At 38.3% G+C, this 24,863-nt stretch overlaps 1 protein-coding gene across 4 annotated transcripts; it reads left to right on the top strand.

Moving 5' to 3' along the window:
• Positions 1–5,182: 5,182 nt before the first annotated feature.
• On the top strand, positions 5,183–23,469 carry LOC111872424 (serine/threonine-protein kinase dyf-5). 4 transcript variants are annotated; one of them, XM_023866331.2, is made up of 12 exons: positions 5,183–5,639; positions 11,558–11,729; positions 12,781–12,835; positions 13,496–13,617; positions 16,096–16,308; positions 17,017–17,188; positions 18,798–18,973; positions 19,858–20,268; positions 21,189–21,404; positions 21,932–22,167; positions 22,303–22,423; positions 23,251–23,469. In XM_023866331.2, the coding sequence occupies exons 2-12, from the start codon at positions 11,608–11,610 to the stop codon at positions 23,261–23,263; spliced, it is 1,857 nt and encodes a 618-aa protein (XP_023722099.1). In that variant the 5' UTR covers positions 5,183–5,639; positions 11,558–11,607; the 3' UTR covers positions 23,264–23,469. The 4 variants fall into 4 exon arrangements, with proteins under 4 accessions (XP_023722099.1, XP_023722100.1, XP_023722095.1 ...); XM_023866332.2 differs by having other exon boundaries at positions 21,929–22,017; XM_023866327.2 differs by having other exon boundaries at positions 21,929–22,167.
• The last annotated feature ends 1,394 nt before the right edge of the window (positions 23,470–24,863 follow it).

Raw genomic sequence — 24,863 nt, 5'->3', positions numbered from 1 at the left:
ATTTTTTAAGAGAACATGTAAACTACTGTATATTATATTGTCTTACATTTGATAAATATACATATTTTAATTTAAAATTTACTCTGTTTGAAATTTATCCCCATAGGCTTAAAGAGATGTAATACATTTTTATTTTGAAATATACTTTTGATCAATCTGCAGTGTTGTTAATTTTTCCACCATTTTAGATCTTAAAATTGCTCTGTTGAGAGCAAATTGCATTTTATTAAATATGACTTTACGCACAAAGAGAAATGTTGGAAGCCATTTCAGTTCTCATTTTAATTGTCACTTCAGGACCTTAAAGCATTCCTGCTTGTGTGTCAAGTGTAACTTGCTACAAGTTTATCCGAGTGAAAAAATGTCCTGAACGGATTAAAATAAAAGTTCATTATGGATTTGAAGAAGTAAGTGAATACTCCAAAATGTTTCAAGTTTTGTACATTCAATGAACAGTGAAGATTATTGAAGCCATCTGTTTATAGTTACCATAATTTTGGCCCTGGAATGTTGTGTTAAAAGTAGAAGGATGCATATATGTGTTTTTGTTTGAAATGTTATTCTATCGATAGGATGGCATTAAAACTCATTCACACATTATTATGGAAGAATTGAGTGAATAAAATTTGTATACTATGAATGTATTTACCAGCTCCCCCCCCCACAGTATATTCATTTCTACATAGTATACTTGTATCTTCTGTGTACATCATTCAGTGTTCACATGTAGATCACATTTTGATTTCTATATTTTTACATACCAGCTGTGTATTTACACTTACAGTATGATCTTTCAGTGCATTTAACAGAATTGAGGCAGGGCAATAGACTAGTACATGCAAATAAAAATAACCTTCCTTGGTTTATTTGAACCTGGAGATGAAGGTAACATGTTCTTCTAAAATGTCAAGTGTTACAGCCCAGTAGACCACTCCTAGTTATGAACGTGTTAGGAAATTATCAGTCATATGATAGGTGATGAAATGTTTGGAAGTGTTGAGAACTGAAATGCATTTTGGCCCCATGGTTTATGTACTTCAAGCTAGAGAGTTTTGACTTCCGGAAAGAATATAAGGCACAGCCATAAAATTCATTGATACCATAAATTTGCCAAATGGAAAAATGTGAATAAATATTAAAATTATAAGCATTGCTAATAATGAAGGCAAAAGTGATTAAGAAATTCCAGGTGTCATCTCCACATATAGCAAGAGTATACACAAAATTACCATTCTTGTTGCTGTATTTTATGATGCACATTTTTCAGGAGCACCCCTTACATGTTGTGGACTAGATCTCTTCCGAAGGGAAGATGTATATTGCTGGTATCCGAAATACTTGTAAGAGGAAGTGTTACCAAAGGAAACTGCAGAATGAATTTAATGGCCAATATTCATGCGTTTATTATACTGGTCTACATAACACTTAAGTCAATTATCTTACTACCTCGTTTGAGGTAGTATCTTTGTATTCTGGAATTTGCATTGAGAGGAAAACCAGCATGTGTTACAACTGAGATTTGAACCTGGTACTTCTCAAATATGGGCTTGGGGTGCTATATATTGAACTGCAACATTCAGCCTTTATTCTAGTATTGAAATATACAATCTTCAAGCATGAAGAACTGGATATGGTTAGTACTCTCCATGCAAGGAACAAAATGCTATCCATATTCTGCCACAAAGAAAAGAGACTAGTTTCTGAGAAGCATGCATACCTCCACTTTCTGTTGCACAGTGCATAGGAAACACTGTGAACTTGCTGTTTCTATCTACTGCAACATTTCTCAGACTGGTGTGTAGTATTGTATAGCCCATGTAGTTGTATGGCATGTAATAAAATAAATGAATTATTATTTAAAAATATTTACATTCATGGCTAGAAAAAAAAAGTGGTTTACAGCAACTTTATAATCTATTTGCAGAACAAGTGAAATTGCATGCTTTTTGTAGCTAAGGTGATATTATGATAGCTGAGTGGACTGTGTGTGTAGTGGTCTGCAGTTGCCAAATTTTGAGAAACACTGAGCTGCTTATCCCCATTGGCAAAAGAGGCCTTTTGGAGCCCTAGCCTTATAAGATTCTGCCAGATTGCATCCTGTTTTTGTTTTGGATTTTGTGACAATTTCTTTATACAGACCAAGATCATGGGCCATGCATCCAGCCCTTAACTTGGAGGACCAGATTCCTGTGTTTATGTCCCACATTGACAGGGTGGCCCACTTATACCCCTAGCCACCAGGTTCTATTTTCATTGCCTTCTACATCTCATAGGGCTATGGTGGGGGTATATTAACCCACCTGTACACATGGTACCTTGATCTACTGGTTCTCAGTAATACTGATGAAACACTCAGGAACGCTGGATTGTCACAGCCAACTTAAACTTTACTAATATATCACTGATGGCCATGCCATGGTTCAGGTGGTGGTTTGTCTTTGGCCAAGTTCAGTCCAAAGAGACTTCATGTAGGATTTGTGGTGGACAGTGGCTCTTGAGTACTTTGTCTCTTCTAATTATCATTGCACAGAAAGAGTAATTAGAGACTAGTACAGAGGCCATTTATGGCCTAAGTACCAAGGAATTCTGCCCCCCCCTTGAGTATGAGGGGTGAGCCACAAGCTGGCCCTAGCACTGTGATCTTCAATGGTCTATCCTCCATCCTCAAAAATAAAGAGTGTAACATTCAGTTCTCAACAACATACACCATTATGGTACTGCTGTCAGACAAATTTATGATTCACTCTGTATCTATATTACAGATTGAAGTTATATGCTCAAAGACAAAGCGTGCAGGAGACCCTAGAAGAGAAACTGGGTGCAATTGAAGGTGAAAGGGGAAATGCTGAAGTGCAGTGGAACAATATAAAAGAATGCATGTTAGATACTATCAGTGATTTGGTTGGTAAAGTTGAGAAGATAGCAAGAAAACCATGGGTTACACAGGAGATGATGAGTAAAATGGAGGAGCGAAGGAAATGGAAGAATGTCAACAATGAAGAAGGCAGGAGGAAATACAGGAGACTGAGGAATGGAAAAGAGCCACGGACAGGGCCAAAAAGGAATATCTTGAGAAGATATGTAATGAGATTATGGAATTTCAAAGAACAGGCCGTTATGATTTGATGTACATGAAGACAAAAGAACTAGGATGGAAAGAGAATCATGGGATTCAAAATGTTGGCATCGAAGACTCCCAGGGGAATAGAATAGTAGATCAGAGGCAAGTGCTGAAAATTTGGGAAAATTATATTTCAGAACTATATGATCGACCTAATCGGCCAGAAACCTTAGAAGTTGAACCGGAAGAAGAAGTAGATACAGACGAGAAAGGACCATATATTTTACAAAGTGAGGTGGAAACAAAGTGAGGTGGAAAAAGCTATCAAGGAAATGAAGGGAAAGGCCGCAGGAGATGAGATGTGCTCAAGTTACTGGGAGAAGGTGGTTTGAAAACACTGACAAAACTAATGAACACCATATATGAAAGTGGAGAGTGGCCCAAGGACTTTATAGAAGTTACAATGATTGCCTTAAAGAAAAAGACAAAAGCTACAAAATGCAGCGACCATCGCACAATAAGCCTTGTTGCACATACAGCACAAATAATGGCAAAGATACTTAAAAGAAGAATTGAAAGGAAAATAGAGGATGTACTTGGAGAAGATCAGTTTGGATTTAGAAGAGGAAAAGGAACCAGGGATGCAATTGGGATGATGAGAATTATAGCGGAACGAACTTTGGAGATAGATGAAGAACTGTGTGTTTGCTTCATAGACTGGCAGAAGGCATTTGACCGGGTAAACTGGACCAAATTAATGCAGATCCTGAAAGAAACAGGTATCGATTGGCATGAAAGAAGATTGATTAGCAAATTGTACATGGATCAGAAAGTTAGAGTACGACTGGACAGGGGGGAGACAGGAAGTGTGCAGATTGGAAGAGGAGTTCGACAAGGATGCTGTTTATCACCAATTCTGTTCAACTTGTACAGCGAATGCCTTACCAAGGAAGCTCTGGATGGGCTCGGTGACTTCAAAGTAGGAGGGCAAATTATTCAAACTGTGAAATATGCAGATGACCTTGTGTTAATGGCTAAGGAAGAAACTGTGCTACAGGGCATGATTGATAGACTAATTGAAATTGGAAGGTGCTATGGCATGGAAATGAATGTGGAGAAAACAAAAGTAATGAAAATTTCGAGACAACCAACCCCAGTCACAATAAAGATAGACCAAAAACAAGTGGAGAATGTGAAATGTTTTAAATATTTGGGTAGCTTGTTAACAGATGATGGAAGGTGTACTTGTGAAATTAAATCCAGGATTGCCATGGCAAAAGCTGCATTTAGCAAGAAGAAGAATCTTTTTACCAGCAAATTGGACTTAAATTTGAGGAAGAAACTAGTGAAATGCTACATTTGGAGCATAGCTCTGTATGGGGCTGAAACATGGACACTTAGGGCAGTAGATCAGAAATATCTGGAAAGTTTCGAAATGTGGTGTTGGAGAAGGATGGAGAAGATCAGTTGGACCGATTATGTGAGAAATGAAGAAGTGTTAATTAGAGTCAGTGAGCAGAGGAATATCCTACACGAAATAAGAAAACAGAAGGTTAATTGGATTGGACATGTTTTATGCAGAAACTGCCTTCTAAAAGAAGTTATTGAAGGAAAGATAGAGGGGCGGATAGAAATGACAAGAAGACGAGGAAGAAGACATAAGAAGATGCTGGATGACCTTGGGGACAGAAGAGGATACTGTCATTTGAAGGAGAAAGCTCTAGATCGCATTAAGTGGAGGAATTGTTTTGGAAGAGACTGTGGACCTGTCGTCTGACAGATTACTGATGATGATGATTACAGATTATCCCAGCATCATAGAAGGTCTAATATTTGTGCATAATTTAGTATGATAATGTTCTGTTGTGTCAGAGGACCCGGGTTATGTGCAATGGTTTGAATCTTAAGCATATCGTTGTCTGGAGATGTAAACATAGACATGTGAATACAGATAGTAGATGCATACCTACATTGAATATCTCGGTAATATCCGAAGATGTATGGTAACTACATACTTCAATCGTTTTGCCCTCGCCTTGGTTTCATCATCGTCCAATTTCGTAGCATCGTTCTGATTTTGAAGGTTCCCGCCTGTTAGATATTCCTTTGCAAATTTCACAGATTATATTTGTTATGAATGAATGCGAGAAATGCATAACAGTAATTTTATTTGTGATGGTATTTGTATAATTAACCTATCAAAAACTTACCGAAAATACTTACGAATCGCAAGATATAGCCTAATATAAAAAAAGGTCACCACGTAATTATGTAGGTATATGGTGCCAAAATCGTTAAGGATAAAAGTTTGGTTAAAGGTGAACAGAAGGAAATTGATTTCAAACAAATACCACGAACGTTTCACTTACGTAATTCTTTGTGGATTGCATAAAGTGATATTTTACAATGCATCCTCTGTAAGTTAGGTTGTAACGAAGGTACGGAATATTATGATTAAGCATATATCCTGTCAGAAACCATATGGACGAAACTGGAATGGAGCAACGGACCTGAAATTCGTTAAACATGATGTTTCGAAGTTATTAAGGAGAATTCCCACTGCCTCTTCATTTGGCAGGCAAGTCTCAGGACCTGATTTCAATGTAATATAGATCTGTTTTGTGTATTGCTGCTTTCGTATTACAAATTAACATTGTTTTCTCAATTTGGATATACAGGTTTTCGAAATTTAAGTATTTCTACAAACCCCGCATAGTACGTATAAGAATTATATAACGTCAAGTATTTAAAATAATACCTTACATAACTTTTTGTTCCACGCACATTTCGATTTGTTGAACGAAAATAGAAAATCAAGTGTATTAAATGTCCATAGGAAATGCCAAAGTATTGAAATGTAACAAATTCAGGGGCCTACATTAATATAATTTTGGTGACAATAAATCACAAGCAGAGAGGAACTGTCCTCAAATATGGCATATTTTCATTAGCAAGAAGTTATAAAACTAATCGCCTCCACCCCTACCAGGTATGGTAAGATATATCATCACTTTCTGTTTAGTTCCAGAAGAAATATCAAGTTTTTTTATTCTTTTCAATCATTCAAGTTTGTATATGTATTACATAAGCCAATTGTAGGCACACATTAAATAATGGATTACANTCTCACGGTCTTGTCGCTTGCAGATTTCTTATACTTTTTCTTCTACCCTGAAGATGGAGGCGATACGTTCCTCCGAAACGTCGGTTAACACCACATATACACGGTGCCAAATCCCAGAAGACTGCTTTCTTTACGTAAGGTTTGTTCTGCCAGTTTTTCATATACAAGTGGATTAGGAATGATTGTTAGGATCTTCCCACCTGATGGACAGAGAATTCTTGTTTGTCACCTGCTTCTTGCTTCTTGCTTGTTTGCCTTACTTTGCGACCCTGAAGTTGGAGGTGGTATGGTTCTCTGAAATGTCAGTGAACTTCTACCAGACTAGATGGTGTTACATCCCAGGAGAGAGTACTTATCATAAGAATGCAACAGTGAAACTTGGTCTTCATGCAGCATGAAAAGGTGTATGACAAAATTAACAGAAATAAATTAATTTAAATTCCTTTAAGAATAATATATGCAATCAGCTGGTTATGACAGCATATGAAACTTACAAACGCAACTTGCCAGTAGTAAGAATACAGTCTGAAAGCTTTGGGAAATTAACTGAGGTGTGATCTCACACCATTATCATTTGTGATGTACAGGAACAAAATAATACATAGAGATTGACCACACATGGAATCATCTCAGTTAGCAGACGTTTTAACTTTGATACTATTTATGGCATGCGGTAGCGTAGTTGGTTTAGGGGCTATGCTACAAGCCGGAAGGTCACAGGTTCTAGTCCTGATGAGGTCACTGGATTTTTTTCAGTTGACCTAATCCTTCTAGCCGCAGTAGGCCCTGGGGTGTGCTCAGCCTCTAACAGAAATGAGTACACAGCCTCTAACAGAAATGAATACCAGGAATTAATGAATTAATTAATTTTTCTTGGTGGTAAAGCGCATCCAGAGTGGGACCCTCAATGTCTCACAACCCTACGGGCCTTGACGGCCTGGTACAGGGATAGCTTTACTTTTTTTTTACTATTTATGGACAAATAGGTGCTTCTGGCTGAATCTCATGATTATCTACAGTAAACACTGGTAATATAGCTGCAAAATTTTCTGTAAATTTTGGTTATATGAGAGTTCATTAACTGAATTTTTTTGCAAGACTTACAGAAATGTCACTGTTTATAACAAATTTTGAGAATTCTCTCTCTATTGATGATTAATTAAGTGTGCAGGAAAGCTAAAATTTATATTCATAAAAATATAAATTTTAAAATGGTGTTCATGTTAATCCTAAAGGGTTCTTGCAGTTGTATATTACACTATATTGTTCATGGCATTCATGTTTTTTGTTAATATATTTCATAAATATAGCAAAACTGACTGATAACTATCCTTGCTTGAAATTCTCTTCGTGTCTTTCTTGGTGCACAGATATGCAAATTTTCTGTCATTAATATTCACTGGTCAATAGTTTCACTTGAAATGTACACACCCACCATGCATTATTCATGAAAAGGGCGAGTGGCATAAGAACACTTTTGGGATTTGTTAGAATTTTTCACATTGGCATTTTATAATTGTATTTTGTTTTATAAATTGTGTCTTAAAGGACACTGTATTCTATTTTATTCTAACACTTGATTTCTTTCTTCCACAAAGTAATAACAAATTCTGCAGGAACCTATGAGTATCGTAGCAGAAGTTTGACTTATGTCACTTCCTGCCTTATAGTGGCTCATTATACGGTTGCTAAGGGACTGTTTTGGTTGCATGCATAGCAACCACTAAGCTACTGAATTGTTTAGCTTGTAGTGTATTGCATGACAGATTGTGGCCTTGAGGTGGTGGTAGGTACAAAATCAATATCAAACTTCGCAGGTGTGTAGTGGTAAGAATGTTGAGGAAATACTGGTATTGCGCACACTGACACATCCACCTAGTAGTTATACCTTTGAGGTTTATCATGTGGCATGGTTGAAATATAAATGTAGCCCACATTAAAAACACGTCATATTGGTGATGAGTGTGTATAATAAGAGTGATTAGTAAATGCAAACTGATGGTAAGTTAATGAGAGTGTGTTTTGTTATATTTTTAGCCATGTCTGTCAGTAATTGTGGGTTTAGTTTAAGAATTTGGTTTTAATAAGATGTTATATGAAGAACATGAAATCATTGTTACCTGAACTATACTGAACCAACTAAAAATATTAGTGTGAAATAAGACATAACTTTTGTATTATATGACAGTACAGTTATTGTTAGATGACTTTTGACATTTACAAATATTGTTACTAATTGTTAATAATTGTTACTAATAATGATAATGAATTGAAGGTATATTTTAGGGTACAAATGAACATAACATAACATAACATAACATGTTATGTTATGTTNATAACTAAGAAAGTATTCAAGAATGTATTGAAACTAGCATTAACATATAAAACAAATATATATACAGAATTTAAGAACTAATTTAAATAATTTATCGTAAGTATATTTTTAAAGATATTTGTATAAAATCTGAAAAGATGTTGATTTATTCAAAATATTTCTTTTTGTATATATGTCAGATTTGTAGTGGATAGATTCATTCTTTGAACAATGATGAACATAAATACTTTGTTCTCAAAGGGATGTAGAGTTCTTTATACCCTTTGTGCGTTCAGAAATATTGCAGTGCAGTATCAAGTATCAAAAGTATCAAAAACTTGAGTAATGATACTAAAAATTTTAAATCATAGTTAAAGAAATATCTGCATGCTCATTCCTTCTACTCTGTAGATGAATACCTCAATGTAAATAGAGAATAATGTAGAATTAAGCTATATTAATTTACGATAAAATTGCTTGTACCAGTAGGTATTATTTTGACTTGTTCTATATCCAGAGGTGTTAACCTACTTCGGATCTATGGAATGCAAATAAATTCAGTTCAATTCAATAAAGCAACTTTCTCTTCACAATTCTTCCCCTCCCCATGATGGGAGAAATTTTCATTTTTAGGATTCAAAAGAATTAACCTAGTTAGGAGAAAGTTATTCTGATATATTAAAGTGTGTACAGTTCTGGAAGAATAAAATTACTTCTTTAGGATCATATTATATTTGTTTTATTTTTATAACTCTTAAATTTTTTCATGTCTTTTTATTTGGCTGTGAGTGTCATACTATAGTAGATAGTAATTGACTAGTTTCTATGTCTTCAGTTGGAACATTAAATTATTGGGGTGAGATTTGAGGTTCCCATGGTAATGACTAAAAGATCAATGTCTTGTGGAATGTTTGATGCCACATAACCTGGTAGATCATTACCATTGTTTCAGAGGAATGTACTGCCTCTATGTTCAGGGTTTATTCTTAATATAAAATTTATTCCATAACTTAGGAGAATAACTATTTAACACTGTATTTACAACTGCTACATTTTTTATATCCTGAAGATGGAGACTTCATGTTCCTTTGAAATGCTGGTAATGATCTACAAGGGCAAATCAAAAAGTCTTTGCCCCTATTTTTTTCGGCCACAATAATACACATACAAGGAAATCAAAATACAGGCAGTGTTCTAAGTACCTTTGAATATTTTTCCACCACAACCACTACCACCACCACCCCGGTTCAGACATTTTTCCCATCGCACCACTAGTTTGGAAATGCTGCTGTTGTAGAATTCGGCCGGTGCAGTGTGGAACCACTTCCGGACAGCGGTTTTTGCATTGTCATCAGAAATGAACCTCTGGCCTACCAGGAACTTCTTCAGTGGATCTTCCTGGATCTCATTGTAACCGGAGATGAAACATGGGTATTGCATTTCACTCCAAGAATTCAAGCAGCAGAGCATGGTGTGGAAACATCCCAGTTCGCCTGTCACAAAGAAATTCCGCAGAACGCCATCCGTCAGGAAGTTGAGGGTCACTGTCTTCTGGGATCGCCGAGGACCACTCCTGCTGGATTTCATGCCACGAGGTGCCACCATCAATACGGGCAGCTATTGTGGCACACTTGCATGTCTGCGAGCTGCCATCAGAAAGAAGCACCCGGGGATTCTCGTGGACAGTGTGGTTCTCCTCCATGACAACGCCAGGCCTCATGTGGCAAACAGGACCGCTGCCCGACTGCAGTCATTTGGATGGGAGATTATGGAGCATGCAATGTATAGTCCAGACCTCGCCCCCAGTGATTACGACGTGTTTGGTCCACTGAATAATTTCCTGGCAGGCCAGAGGTTTATTTCTGACGACATGAAAACCGCTTTCCGGCGGTGGTTCCGCGCTCAACCGGTTGAATTCTACAACAGCGGCATCTCCAAACTAGTGGTGCGATGGGACAAATGCCTGAACCAGGGTGGTGACTATATGGAAAAATAGTCAAAGGTACTTAGAACACTGCCTGTATTTTGATTTCCCTGTATGTATATTATTGTGGCTGAAAAAAGATAGGGGAAAAGACTTTTCGATTTGTTGTCATACCAGGCTACACAAAGTTACATCAAATCCCACAACAAAATGGTGTTCACACAAATCCTGCATTTAGTTTTCAGTTCATTGGTGGTAAAGTAATGAACCTTTGGAGCCAGGGATTTCTTATTTCTTTTATGGAGATCATAAAAATATATATAAATTGTGCTTGATATATTGTTTACATGTTAAGAATTACAGGTATGGAGGAATGATTGGCATTATCTGTGACAAATTATAGATTCTGGCATTTGAAGGAAGGTTAATGCTATTATAATCTCCCCACAACATCTCCACAAGACACAACAAAAGGAAATATACCAGTCACCAGTACATGCTGTGGAAAGAAAGGAAATTATACTTCAGAATTTAAGATTAAATAATAAAATTATGAAAAGAGTTAATGAAAATTTATAACAGTGCAGAAATTTTGCCAGACAAATTAACACACCTGATGATGGCCAGATTAGATCAACACATGTTGTATGAAATATGACAAAGACGTATGTGCATTTAAGAGTTTTAAAAATTAAAATTTTTAATTTTGAAACTTTTAGTGTGAGTTGCACTGGAGACGGAAGTGAATGCATGAGCAAACTTCACAGAAGTTTTTGATTTTTGTAAGCTGTGAACTTTACTGAGGTTCATGCTATTGGTCAGACAGACCATGGCTTCTCATTGCAGAGACCTGGGTTCTGTTGTTGAGTTCATGTGAGATTTATGATGGATGAGGTGGTTCTCTCTTGAGGTGTGAGATAGCCCTGATGAGGCAGCACATTACACATCCTTAGTCTTTAGGTTTGGGTCTCTGTGACCTGCTGCTTAGCTGGTTATGGAGTGAGGTAATCATTTCCCCCCCCCTTAAGTTTACTGAACACGGTTTTGATGAGAATGATAGTCTGTAAGACTGTAACCCATCATTTGGCAAGGGACTATTGTAATGATTATTTAATAGGACATGTCATATTTCAGATGTCAGTAGTGCCAGCACAGTGGTGCTTCAGTGTGACCTACACTTATGAATGACTCGGGACCCGATGAAGATGAATCGGTACATCACATTCAACCAGCTAGGAGATGGCACATATGGTTCTGTTGTCCTGGGCCAGAGAGTTGATACTGGCGAGAAAGTTGCTATTAAAAGGTATGTGTAATTTAACATAAACTGGTTTAATTAATCTAACAGAACAGTATTCTTGAGAAGGTGATAGTTGCCTACTTGATTATATAACAGAATGGAAAAAGAAATAATTTCTTACAGTTCAGTGCAGTATGTAATATGCTTAGCTTTGCAGCAGTGCATTTTATGTATGTTGTGCGTATGCATTTTGTTATATTTAGCAATCATTTACAAAATGTAAGACCAGGTATTAATCAAAGGAGTTTCCTGTATAAAGTTAATGTAACAACACAGGCCTGCAGTAAGTCTACATGGTGCCCCAATGTTAAAGGCACTCACCAGATGCAGTGCACATCAACCGCCCACTAGAAGGAGAAAATAGAGAAACCAGAACTCTTTTAGAAGCCCAACCAAACAGTAATTTGGAAACAACCTCTCTTCCTTCAGAGCTCTGTCAGCAGTGTTGCTGTGAATCAGAGCGAGCCACTGCCAGGGGGAGGAACAGGGGACACATATGCTAAAGGAGCATTCATACAGCGGAAATCAGGATGTTGTTCTCATAGGCGTGCTGCATGTTGCAAGGCTGTGTGCAGTTCATATACACAGCACACTGGGTACCTCTTCCTTTCTCCTGCCCTTGAGTACTTACCCTTTTAGGGCCTCCTGTTTCTGTTGTGCCAAGTCTTTCTTTCCTGGAAATATTTTTTTTATTGCTAGTGGGGTGGGACTAAGTCCCTTGTAGTGCGGCCACTTCTGGCCTATTGTACCAGCCACAGATGATAGGTGAGGGTGATTGTGGAGCAATTGGTGGAATGAAGATTGGCGGGGGAAAACTGAAGTACTCTGAGAAAACCTGCCCCAGCGTCACTTTGTCCACCACTAATTCCACTTGACCAGACCCAGGATCTAACCCGGGCCGCCGCAGTGAGAAGCCAGTCACTAACCACTTGAGCTATGGCGCAGCCTTTCCTGGAAATAAGGGACACATTGCTTTCATCTAAATTTGTTAAGTTTCTACCATGCTGTACCATTTTGCGTGTTGCTTTAATATTAATATAATTTGTATTATTTTCAGGATGAAACGGAAGTATTATTCTTGGGATGAAGCAATGAACCTACGAGAAGTGAAGGTAAGAGTCTTGTTTCAAATTTAATTTGGATTCAGCAACGTTTGTATTTGTTGTGGAGCATACTTCATTGTCCTGTGCTTATATATTATTGATAATGTTATATTTTAGCGTCCTGTTGCACTGATTTAAGTCCATGATTTGTTTAATCCGTCTTGCAGTGCATACATTCATTTATCTCCTTCTTTCCCTCGCACTACATGTTTCGGCATAATAATGCCATCTTCAGGTGCTTACTTGTCCACGTCAAACCAGTTCATTGCATGCCATGTTCACACATTAAAATAACTAAAATATGTATCTATCATATACATTGTCAAACATTAAAAGTATTAAAATTNTGCTCCAACAAAGGAGAATGGGCGTGACTGACGTAGTGAGGGGCGACGTAGTGATGTGGTATCCTGAACAATTTTAATACTTTTAACGTTTGACAATGTATATGATAGATACATATTTTAGTTATTTTAATGTGTGAACATGGCATGCAATGAACTGGTTTGACGTGGACAAGTAAGCACCTGAAGATGGCATTATTATGCCGAAACATGTAGTGCGAGGGAAAGAAGGAGATAAATGAATGTATGCACTGCAAGACGGATTAAACAAATCATATATTATTGATACCTGATTTAACTGTTTGTTCTGTTGTGTACATTCCAGTCACTGAAGAAATTAAGCCATGCAAATGTTGTGAAGTTGAAGGAGGTCATTAGAGAGAATGACACGTTGTACTTTGTGTTTGAGTACATGAAGGAGAACCTGTATCAGCTGATGAAAGACAGGTATAGTGTGGGCACATCATACCTTAGGTGGCAACCTTCCAAAAGAAAGTTCTGTGTACAGAAATTTGTTTCTCGTCATGTCATGTGAAAATGACTGTACCATGGGGTAAGGTACAAGGTAAAGTGGTCTCTGTGTTTAACTAATTAAGCACTACAACATGAAGGCGTATGGGGGAGTGGATATATAGTTCCAAGCTTTTTTGACCTCAGTACTAGTTGGAGGTAAGTGGTCAGCTTCACCCCCAGGGAAAGAGCCCCTGATACCCATCAGATAGGAGGCTGGGTGGGCCCCAAAACTGGTCTGGACAATGTGGAGAAGATAAAATTCTTACCCCCAGTGGGGCTTGGACTCGACCCTTCGGTCGTCTAGCCCATAGCCAATTGCTGTAATGACACTGGTTCCTCTTACTTGTGACTGTAGAAGCACTGACAGGTCTACAGCCAGCCACTTTACTTCCCTCGGTTTCTTTCTATTGTATTCCGCCTTCACCATCATCATCATCATTTTTGAAAGTCTTCTTCAGTTGTCTTTGTCTTAGTCCCTTGTTGCACTGAGTTAGCAGGCTAACTAGGCATAGGCTAGATCCAGATCTAGAATTGTGACATGCCTGGCATGTTTCTTTATAGAGTCTCACTGTGGACTGCCTAGGTGACACTGTTCTCTTGAGTACCTGACTCTTATGGCTAGGGGGATTTGTGTCTCTGTCACCTATTAAATGGACGAATCTTTGATATTTCTGCAGTTCCAACACTACAGAGTTCATGCATTTTAGATGTTCTGTCACAATATACGAACCTAGAAACATTCTAATGATGATAAAATGACTAACACAACTGTCTAATGTTGATTCACCCTTAAAGATATTTCAGGCACAATTCATGGATTTTTAATGGTCCTTTAAAGCACAGTGGTAGCTATATGTACCATGTGCTTTAACATAAAATAGAACTTGGAAATTTATCTACAAAAGGTACTTACATATGTTATGATTCCCAGAATAAAGAGTTGTTTTTTTCCCTATGCAATATTAACCAGTTGATGCTTGTAATGGAGTTACAGTGTATTTTCTGTTACATAAAAACTGAATTTTAAAATATCATTTAGATGAATTTAAGGCTTATGCATACCCACTCTTCACCTTTCAAGAGAATAAACATTTTAATATGAATTTTTATTTCTCAGTCTCAGATTTGTTAAAATTTAAGATACGTACTTTTACTGTAAATATTAGCATTTGAACTACATGTTCCAACAGAATCATAACGATTGGCAACTCTACCACAAATCAGCTCATCAGAAAAGTCTCCTTCCCTCCCCTCTATCTGCCCCTCATGAAAAAGGACTTAGTTGTAGAATTGAATACTTTTTTAATACAGTGGTTCAATGGAAATTTTTAATTGAAGAAGTGTTTGCTGTCAACGAGGATAAGCAGTACACTTCAGTGCATTGTGAAAAAATGGCCAGTGGTATAAATTGTGAATACTGTGAAACACTTGGTCTACTAGAGAAAATTCTTGTTCCAGTCTTGATTCTCAAAATGTTTCCTGATTCTTGTCTCTGTTTAGTTTTGACTTGAAAAGGTCATTATTGCACATGCCTAGCCAAGGGGGCCCAATACTTTTTACACGTACTTATACCCTTACCCTTTTCCACTCTATTCAAATGTGCAATGCTAGTCAGCATTTTCAGAAGTAGCTGAGGTAGTGACAGGTTTTCTTTATAAGAATAGTAATGGTCCGTGGTTTCCCATTACTTTGGTATCAATGGGTCAGTCTTTAAATTCACATCACATTCCTCCACAGCTGGAAATTTGTGGTAGATGTAGGTAGATGCCATCTACTTAGTTCAAAGCACTTCATTTTGAGGAAGGTGTTTCCAGTGCATCAAGACGGGATAACGCAGTCAGTATACCGACTGGCTACTGGGTGGATGACCGAGGGGTCCAGAATTTTCACTTCTGCGTATCATCCAGACTGGCTCTGGGGTCTACCCAACCTCCTATCCAATGGGTACCGGGGGCTCTTTCCCTGGGAGTAAAGCAGCCGGGGCATGAAGCTGTCCACTGACCTCCAGCTAGTGCTGAGGTCAAGAAAATGTGAATCTATACAGCCACTCCCCCCTATGCCTTCATGTTGTCATGCTTAATTAGTTAAGCACAGGGACAACTTTACCTTTTTTTTTTTAAGACATGACTATTGCTCCCAGCAACAATACATGGAGGAAAAGAATCATGACCCTTCATCCTAGTAGGTTCCTTTTCATTTGTGGTGGTGATTCCCCTGGGGTTTTTATGTTGATCTGGAACATCTGTCTCGTTCTGAGAGGCCGTTTCCATCACTGCCTTCACCTTAATCTTGTTTCTTATAAAAGCTAAAAATTTGAGAGTTTGAGAAGTATTTGCTTTCTTTCAACTGAATAGATGATCCTCGTATTTGAGACTCTTTAATATTTTAATCTATTGGACATTATTCTTACAGAGATAAACACTTCCCTGAACCTGTGATTCGCAACATGACATATCAGGTCCTTCAGGGTTTGGCTTTCATGCATCGTCATGGCTTCTTTCACCGCGATATGAAACCAGAGAATTTGCTGTGTATGGGGCCAGAGCTTATTAAAATTGCAGACTTTGGACTTGCAAGGGAGATCAGGTCTCGGCCGCCATATACCGACTATGTGTCCACACGATGGTGAGTGCATATTGGTCCAGTTTTTACATAACTGTCTGCATGCTTATTTCACTCTTGAGTTTTTAGTGTGCATGTAAAATTCTGTGTGCTCAAAAAGTGTTCTTGTCACTGGCACTGAAATGTGTTGGCATTTATGGACGTGTGACATTTTATACTGAGTGACATTCGACATTCTCATGTCCTTGCCTGTTACCAGGCTCCAATTTATGTCCTGCACCCATAGATCTTAGTGACCACATTTCTTTGAACCTGCCTTTACAACTTGATTGCATTCTCACCCCTCTCACTTTGACCATGAAGATGGAGGCAGTATGTTCCACTTTTGAGGGTGTTTTTACAGTGGTTTCAATTTCAGAGACTGTTTAGTTTGAAGTGGTAGATAACAAATGAAGTAATGGATTGAAAAGATTTGGAAGGAAGTGATCGTGATCTGATTAAGGTACTGTTGTGACATTTTCCTGGAGGAACTGAGCAAAACCACAGAAATCTCAGCGACGAACGCCATTGTCTTGCCAGAAATTTGAATCGAGCGCCTGCGAAATAAAGTCTACAACATTACTGCCAGATCACCTGTTTAATTACACTGAAATATTAGTAACTGCCTACAAGACTACACGATGTCACATTCCAGTATACCACAATCTGAACATTCTTCACTTTGTTTTACATAACTTGTCAACATAACTGAATGTAATGTTTTGTTCATAGGTATCGTGCCCCTGAGGTCTTGCTTCACTCAACGATGTACAGCAGTCCAATTGATATGTGGGCTGTTGGTTGTATTCTGGCTGAGCTGTACACTTTTCGTCCCCTCTTCCCTGGAAACAGCGAAATAGATGAAATATTTAAAATATGCTCAGTTCTTGGTACACCGGACAAGGTTTCTGTTTCTTTATTAAAAAAAGTAAAAAGTAAAAGTAAAGCTATTCCTGTAACAGGCTGTGAAGGCCCATAGGGTTGTGAGATATTGAGGGTCCCACATTATCTAGACAATCGGCTCAAAGATGGCGGTAAGGTTGTCAGCCTTACGCGCCGGCCGCGCTTTACTCCCCTNTTACATATTGTTGCTGGGGGGGGGGGGCGCACAGTGGACCCAATAGGGGTCTGCATTAGAAGATGCTGCCCCCAATGTCAATACAATACATTAAAATGCACATTACTCTAATTCCTGAACAGTATAATGTGATGAAATGGATTACAATTTCGTTTCTGTAATTGATGATGTGTGGTTGTGAATATAACCTGCGGGAACCACCCATGGTGAATCGAGAGGTAGCCAACGACAGGCTAGAAACCATCCAATGCTAAGCAATGGCTGGGCAAACAGCCATTGTTAGGTAAAACCTAGTTGCAATGAATTGAGTGCTAGCCAAATAACCGCTGTTTACTCAGCCATTGCTTAGCATTGGCTGGCTCCCAGCCTGTGATTGGCTAGCTCTCGATTCACTGTGAATGGTTCCCACATCAACCCCTCTGTGGAGATGGTTGCTCAGCTGTTGAAGTGAGCAGGCAGGAGATATAAGAAAGACAGACTGTGATAACTGTGAAGTAAGGAAAATGGAGACTTCTAAACATGTGGGGCATAAAACAGCGAGAGCAGAGTGCAGAAAAAAAAAATAAAAAATGAAGGCAAGTTTCACCAGTTAGGGGTATACTTTGGAAATGGAAATGCATAAGACAGGATAAATGTCCTTATTTATAAATTTTGTATTACCATTTTAATGTAAGAAACAGAAATATATGTGTATGGACAAAGGGAGATTTTATTAGATGAACATTGGCTCCAGGTGAGAGTTATAAAAGGTGCAGAAAGTAAAGCCAGGAGGGGCAGAGAGAATGAGACATTAAAAAATGAGAAAATTTAATGATACACACATTGTGGGATATGTCTTAATTTTTTTTTAATTACCTTAGTGGGGGGTGGAGTCCAGCTGGATCCACTCAGCACGGCGGCCACCGATTGGCCTATTGTACCTGCCCCAGGTGATTATGATGATGGAGAACGTGGTGGAATGAAGATTGGCAGGGGAAACCAGAGTACTCAGAGAAAACCCACCCCAGTGCCACTTTGTCCACCACAGATCCCATTTGACCAGACCCGGGATCGAACCTAGACCGCCATGGTGGGAAGCCAGCGAATACCCGGTTGAGCTATGGCGCAGCCAGGATCTGTCTTATGTGTTGCATTCTGTTGTGTGTCATACACATTGATTATTTTTACATCTGTCGATGAAACGGTTTCGTATAAAAATATAAAAATATATATTATTTACAGTCAAATCTTAAAAACGTGACATGTTATGGATCCATATTAAAAACAAGTTCAGCACCTAAGCACAAACAGTAAACCTGATGATGACCCAGCAAGGCTCGAAACTTGTCACGTTTTTAAGATTTTAATATAAATAATTTATATTTTATATATTTTTATAAGAAATTGTTGTGTCAACAGATGCAAGAATATTTGACGTATGGGATCTTTGTTTCAGAGAGACTGGCCAGAGGGTCATCAGCTTGCAAGTGCGATGAATTTTAAGTTCCCTCAGTTCTCCCCTACCCCACTTAGCTCTATCATCCCTAATGCCAGTAAGGATGCCATTATGTTGATGGAGAACATGTTGCGTTGGAATCCAAGCAAGAGACCTACGGCTCATCAGTCACTTAGGTAAGAAACATTTTTCAGAGAATTGAAGTTCTTGTGTGTGGTATAGTAGGACATTCTCATTTGATTTAGTTTCATATTTATATATTACCATTTCTGCTTCATACCATCTTCATCTTTCTCCAGTCTCACGTTTCTTCCTACACTCTTTCCTCTCTTCCAGATATGTTACAGAACCCAGGTGAACTGTCTTATTATTCATTATCAGGGCTCGGATTTTGATGACCTGAAAATATTTAAAACATGACCTATAAAATGACCAAACAAATCCAGAAAAATGACCTAAAATATGACCCAAAAATGTAATATGCAGGGCCAGGATTTTGATGACCTGAAAATATTAAAAAAAAAGACCTATAAAATGACCGAAAAGATCCGGAAAAATGACCTAAAGGAGAAAAGAAAGAACACTTCTCTTCCATGTTATTCATATGAAGAAAAATTCCCTAAAATGGCCAAAAGAGTATCGCATAGGATACAAGGGAAAAAAGATGACATGTCTTCAAAATCCGGGCCCTGTTCATTATTTAATATGTCTCTTTTTTGGTCTCTCCTCTTGGGGTGGAAAACCAGGGTGATGTGATTCAATTCCTGACCGGGACAGATATTTCTCTTCTCCATAGTGTTCAGACTGCTCTGGGGCTCATCCAGCCCCCTATCCAGTGGATATGGGGGTTCATTTGTCAGGGATAAAGCAGCTGGTGCGTGGTGCTGAACACTGCCATCCACCTAGTGCTAAGGTTAACAGCATGGAGCCGTACCTCCACTGCCCCATATGTTTTGCAACATGATGCTTAATCAAGAAGAGATATTATATTTACTGTTTCATGAAACCACATTCTACTTGTCTGATTTGTATGCAGTTTGTGTTTGTTGTTGCTCTTCAGGTATCCATATTTTCAAGTGGGTCAGAAACTTGGAAATTTGATTCAGCAGCAAGACTCTTTGGGTAGAGCCAAGAACAGTGCCACGTTTTCTCAGAGTTTTGGCCACCAACATCAGCCTTCTGCCCTAGTTTACACTTTCTCTCAACAAGACGGCACCGCAGGAAGGACAAATAAAGGCAGTGCCATATTGTCTCAGAGTATCGGACAGAATCATAACCCCAGTCACACGTACAATTTCAAGCAGTCTGAAAATGTTCCGTCAGGTCGTAACAAAGGTAACGGAATCATATCGCAGCCTCAAAGTATCATTCGTCAGCAGCAGTCACTGCTAAGCCATAGTCACAAGAAGGATGTTCAGCCAAACAGCAAATGGGATGATGTTAATGATGAGGAGTTTGCTGACATTCTTGGGTAAGAACTTTTGCTTTAGGTTTTTAGATAGAAGATCAGAAGTTACTGAATTGTATGAGTCAGCATTCCCACATCTAATGTGTTTGATGTCTTAAAAGGAGTTTTCCCTTTATGGGCCAATGTCTGGTGAATATGAACATTCTGGTTCCAAAAATAGAGACCTTTCAAATGGGCCTGTCAGAAATAAGATGACAGTTTTTTTTAAATGGCTGTAATAATTTTGATCAAAATTCTGTTCTTAAGGGAGACCATTGCTCAAATAGAACTATATATGTGGTCTCTTCCAGAAAATAATGATGTACGCTTAGGGGCCCAAACATTGACGTAACATGTACATGTCCTGGCATGTGTCATCGGTGACCAGCACTGGTCTACTGAAGAACAGTCGATTTCATTACCAAACTAACATAAACAGGGTCACGTGAATATAAGAAAGAATGTGCAAAGTTTTGCACCAGTTTTTTAAAGATTTATTATTTATCTGTTCTTATACTAGAGCTGGGATATTACAGTCAAAAGAGTGAGTAGGTTCAACAACTGAGGAGGTTAGGGTTCAGTTCCCAGCAGGGACAAGAGAGTTATCTCTTTTCCATAGTGTCCAGACTAACTGTTGGCACTGTAGTTTTCCTTTGCACATATTTCAGTGGAGACTGAGTTAGTTTTGAATTTATTTATTCTTGTACATGTGAGTATATACAGCACCTCATCTGTTCCTTTGTATAGTAGCAAAGATTACCTGTATCTAGCGTGCCCATGTTCTTATCTCTTTGTAGAGAGAGAGAGAGACAGCCTTCAGAACACCACTGAGACAATGAACAGTGTCTAGAGGAAATACTCTAGTGACACTATGATTGATGCCTTACACTAGCAGTAAGTTCTAGTGTTTCTTTATAATTAAGGTTTGTAAATAACCATTACAGGGGAAAAATACTTCCTCCAGAGCCAGTGACAAAAAGCGTAAAGGATCGGACACTCAAGGAGAATCGGTCTGCATGGCACGGTTTGTACCAGCGTCAGCCATCAGCCCAATCACGTATATCTCAGCAGCAGCAAACAAGAAGAAAGCTGAGTGCCAAGCAGCATTACCTTACAGTGGCCCGGTATGTGGCCGGTCAAAGTACAAATATTAATAATGGGTAAGTGATTCAGTGCCATTGTGGTATTAGTGGACATTGTGAGCAGATGTGTAGCACTCCTTTACCATATTCTGGGAGCCCTAGTTTGAAATTTTGGGCCCACAGTCTATCTGTCCTGTCTGAGGCTTCCAATGGCTTTCTTCAGTCCCTCTGGGATAATGGTAGGATTGTACCTTGAATTAGATGATGGCCACATCCTTTCCAATTCATTGTTGACCAATGATTTTGTCATTAATCCTATATAACCATGATGATCATGACTTGAGAATGGCTATACCTGGGGGGCCCCATATAGTAGGTTTTCTTTTGTATTCTATTCACCTGAAGATAAAAAATAGAACCAGTTTCTAAAATATAATGGTCTTATAAACTTGGATAATCAAGAAAGTTTAAAAGAATGGCTCATAGCACTCAGTGAATGAATTTATGTGGATACATTTTAATTTGATTCCTGAGTAGAACATAGTCTGCGTTTTTGTAAATCTGATTTCCAGTGTGAATCTTTCCTCTCTTGTTTGTATCAGAAGCAAGGAGGATGGACCTGTACATCCTTCTGCCAATGAACATATCCTGCCATCGCGAGACTACTCACCTTCCATGTGGAGCCAGCAAGGTAACTATGGTGGTGGCCTTGACACAGGGGGTTCTATGACAGCGAAGCAACGCTACCTAACTCGTTCACGGTACATAGCAGGACAGAGCACCAAGTTACCATTCCGCAATTCAAATGTAAATGCCGTTTCATATGGGGCTGTCAACTTAGGTGAGTGAGGTTTACTTGTATGTGCATAGAAGAATATGTAGTGAATGAGGCTGTACCAGGTAATTACATGCTGGCTTCTCATTACAGAGCCCTGCTTACCATCCATGTTGATGTTGATGTTGCTTGATGTTTCAGGTCCAGAAATTAAAAGTCCCCATGTATCTATGTCTCTTCAGTCAAGGAAACTGTTTGCAGACTCAGCCATTCCTTCAAAGCACAGTGGCGGTGTACATGGGAGAACTGACTGGGCTGCCAAGTAAGTTTATTGACTCACATTGTACAATATAATCACCCTTTCATTGCTGTAAAATCAAAGGAGAGTACATTTCTTGTCGGACCCAGTGAAGCTGAGATCGAATTTTAAAAAGACTTTCATCGCAACTTGGCTATGGGATGGATGATTGGGGAACCAGACTTTGATTCCCAGGAGTGTCAGATTTTCCTGTTCATGGCATCCAGATCAGCCCTGGGACCACCTGTTTGATACAGGAAGGATAAAGCAGTTGGGCCATAAAGCTAACTGACCACTCACCTCCATGTAGTGCCAAGTTTAAGAATATGTGAATCCATACCTGTGCTTCCACATATGTCTTTATGTCATTATGTCTAATTAAACAGGGACAACTTTGCCTCTTTTTACACTTTTATGTTTTCATATAATGTATGAGTTTTATTGCTGGAAAATTACAAATAAGTTTAGAGTAGATAAGAAAGATTTCTTTCACTGATCTAGACATAACGGTGTAACTAACACCTTGGAACAAGGTTCTTTTTGGAAGCTAATAACCATTTAGTTAGTAAAGAAATTGTCTGCCTTTTATGGAAAATAAAGGTTTATTACTGTGTTCACAAGAGTTTGCCTTTGGCCTTTGTCCTAAGCCAGATGAATGCAGTTGTTTACACCCTGTCTGTTTGAAGATCCATCTAAATGTCCTTCAAAATGTGTCTAGATGCGCAAAATGATATTTTTCCTTCAGGCTTCCAACCAGAATTTTGATCTTCTCATGCATGTGCTGCCCATTTCATACTTTATTTGTTAAATAAATACTGTCTTTATTGATTTAATGTTCTTTTTTATTCCAGGTATTTAAAATGACTGAAAGAAATTTGTAGAAGAGACAGAAGTCTGTAATAATAACTGTGATATAATGAATCTTCAACATAAGACATGGTTGCACAAAGATCAAACCGGACTTAGTGTGTACAGATTCATATTGTGCATGTGTTGTGTAAATGTGTAATAAGCCCTTCACTGTAGATTTAGAATAGATGTAATTTTAATAATAAATAAAAAGAAGTATAGATATGTTTTCATGATATATGCAATCCCTTAGATGTCGTCACATATTCATACTTTGTGTCTTGCTTACTTCTTTCCTTCAACAGCTGGCCACTTTACAACAATACATACTAAAGCATTTTAATGCCAACATAATATTTAGTATTATCTGGTAGATTCTGTTTAATTGTTCAATGTTCATCTTGCACATCTTGTCTAGTATATTGTTGGATTTGAGGTTCATACAGCAGTGACTAGAAACAATACTATCTTCTGGAATGTGACACTGTACAGTTGGGTAGAATTTCACCAGTTTTCAGAAGAACACCTCAGTAGTTAGAAGCCTTCATGTCTGGTGGAGTTTAAGGGTGGGGGCACACCGAGGAAACTGGCAACCGCAATTTTTCGAGAATTGTTATCAACCTGAGTTGAACACATGTTACTGAATCGAGCAGCGCAAATTTAGGAAACTATGTTGCCGTTTCCTCAGCATGCACTGCTCGTTTCAGTAACATGTGCAACTCAGGCTGATAACTATTGGAAATTGTGGTTGCCAGTTTCTTCAGTGTGCCCTCACCCTGAGAGAATATTATAATGTTACTGAGCAAGCTGACTCAAGCAGCAATGGCTCAGACATGTATTTGCAGGTTGCCCAGTTCGAATCTCAACGGGAACACTGAATATCCTGATTGAATATTTTTGTGGTTTACCTAAGTCCATCTATGCAAATGCTGAGGATAGTACCTTGAAGTAGGTCATGTCTACTTATTTCTAATTCTTCTCTGTCATCCAGTCATTTGATGTTATATTGCATGAGCTAGTGACAGGAGTATTAAACGAAATACAATAAATCATATTGTGAAACATTGTTTGCTTAGACAAGTGTAACCTCCTGGTCACCACAGTGCTGATGAGAAGTATATTTTGCTTTAATTTTTTTTTATATTGAAGATTACTGTCTTTTATGACTTGTGACATTGTGTTGACTGGTAGAGAGTTAACATTTCAAACGAACCTGCTTCCTCCATCTTATGGCTAGAGGACTATGTTACTGCAAAGGTGGAGGCAACAGACTCCTTTGAAATGTTAATAATTTTCTACTGATTTGGGAACACTATGCCATTTGGGTCCTTTTGGGGCATGGTCATGATTTCCTGTTCAGTATCCTTACTGGCCTCGACCAGATATTAGTTTCATCCACGAATCTGTTACACCCCAAGATTGCATAATACAAACATCCACTGACCCTATTTTGATCCTTAGGATGAAGCCATCCCACCATAACTACATTATTTCAGGTATACACAACGTTTTTTCCAAGTTATATGATTGCATTTTGTATTTAAGTGCTCTTGACTGATCACAGTGGCTGAGCGGTATTAGCCACAAAATGGCTTTGCCCACTTAAACATTGAGC

The sequence above is a fragment of the Cryptotermes secundus genome, unplaced genomic scaffold (genome assembly GCF_002891405.2).
Source record: "Cryptotermes secundus unplaced genomic scaffold, Csec_1.0 scaffold247, whole genome shotgun sequence".
Classification (NCBI taxonomy): Eukaryota; Metazoa; Arthropoda; class Insecta; order Blattodea; family Kalotermitidae; genus Cryptotermes; species Cryptotermes secundus.
Note: the sequence above shows the minus strand (reverse complement) of the source record. Positions and strands in the feature narration are given on the sequence as shown.

Coding starts and splice junctions, on each gene's coding strand:
- LOC111872424 (XM_023866327.2), top strand. CDS start 11,608: ATGACTCGGGACCCGATGAAGATGAATCGGTACATCACATTCAACCAG. Junction 12,836..13,495: donor TGAACCTACGAGAAGTGAAG/GTAAGAGTCTTG, acceptor TGTACATTCCAG/TCACTGAAGAAATTAAGCCA. Junction 20,269..21,188: donor GAGTTTGCTGACATTCTTGG/GTAAGAACTTTT, acceptor TAACCATTACAG/GGGAAAAATACTTCCTCCAG.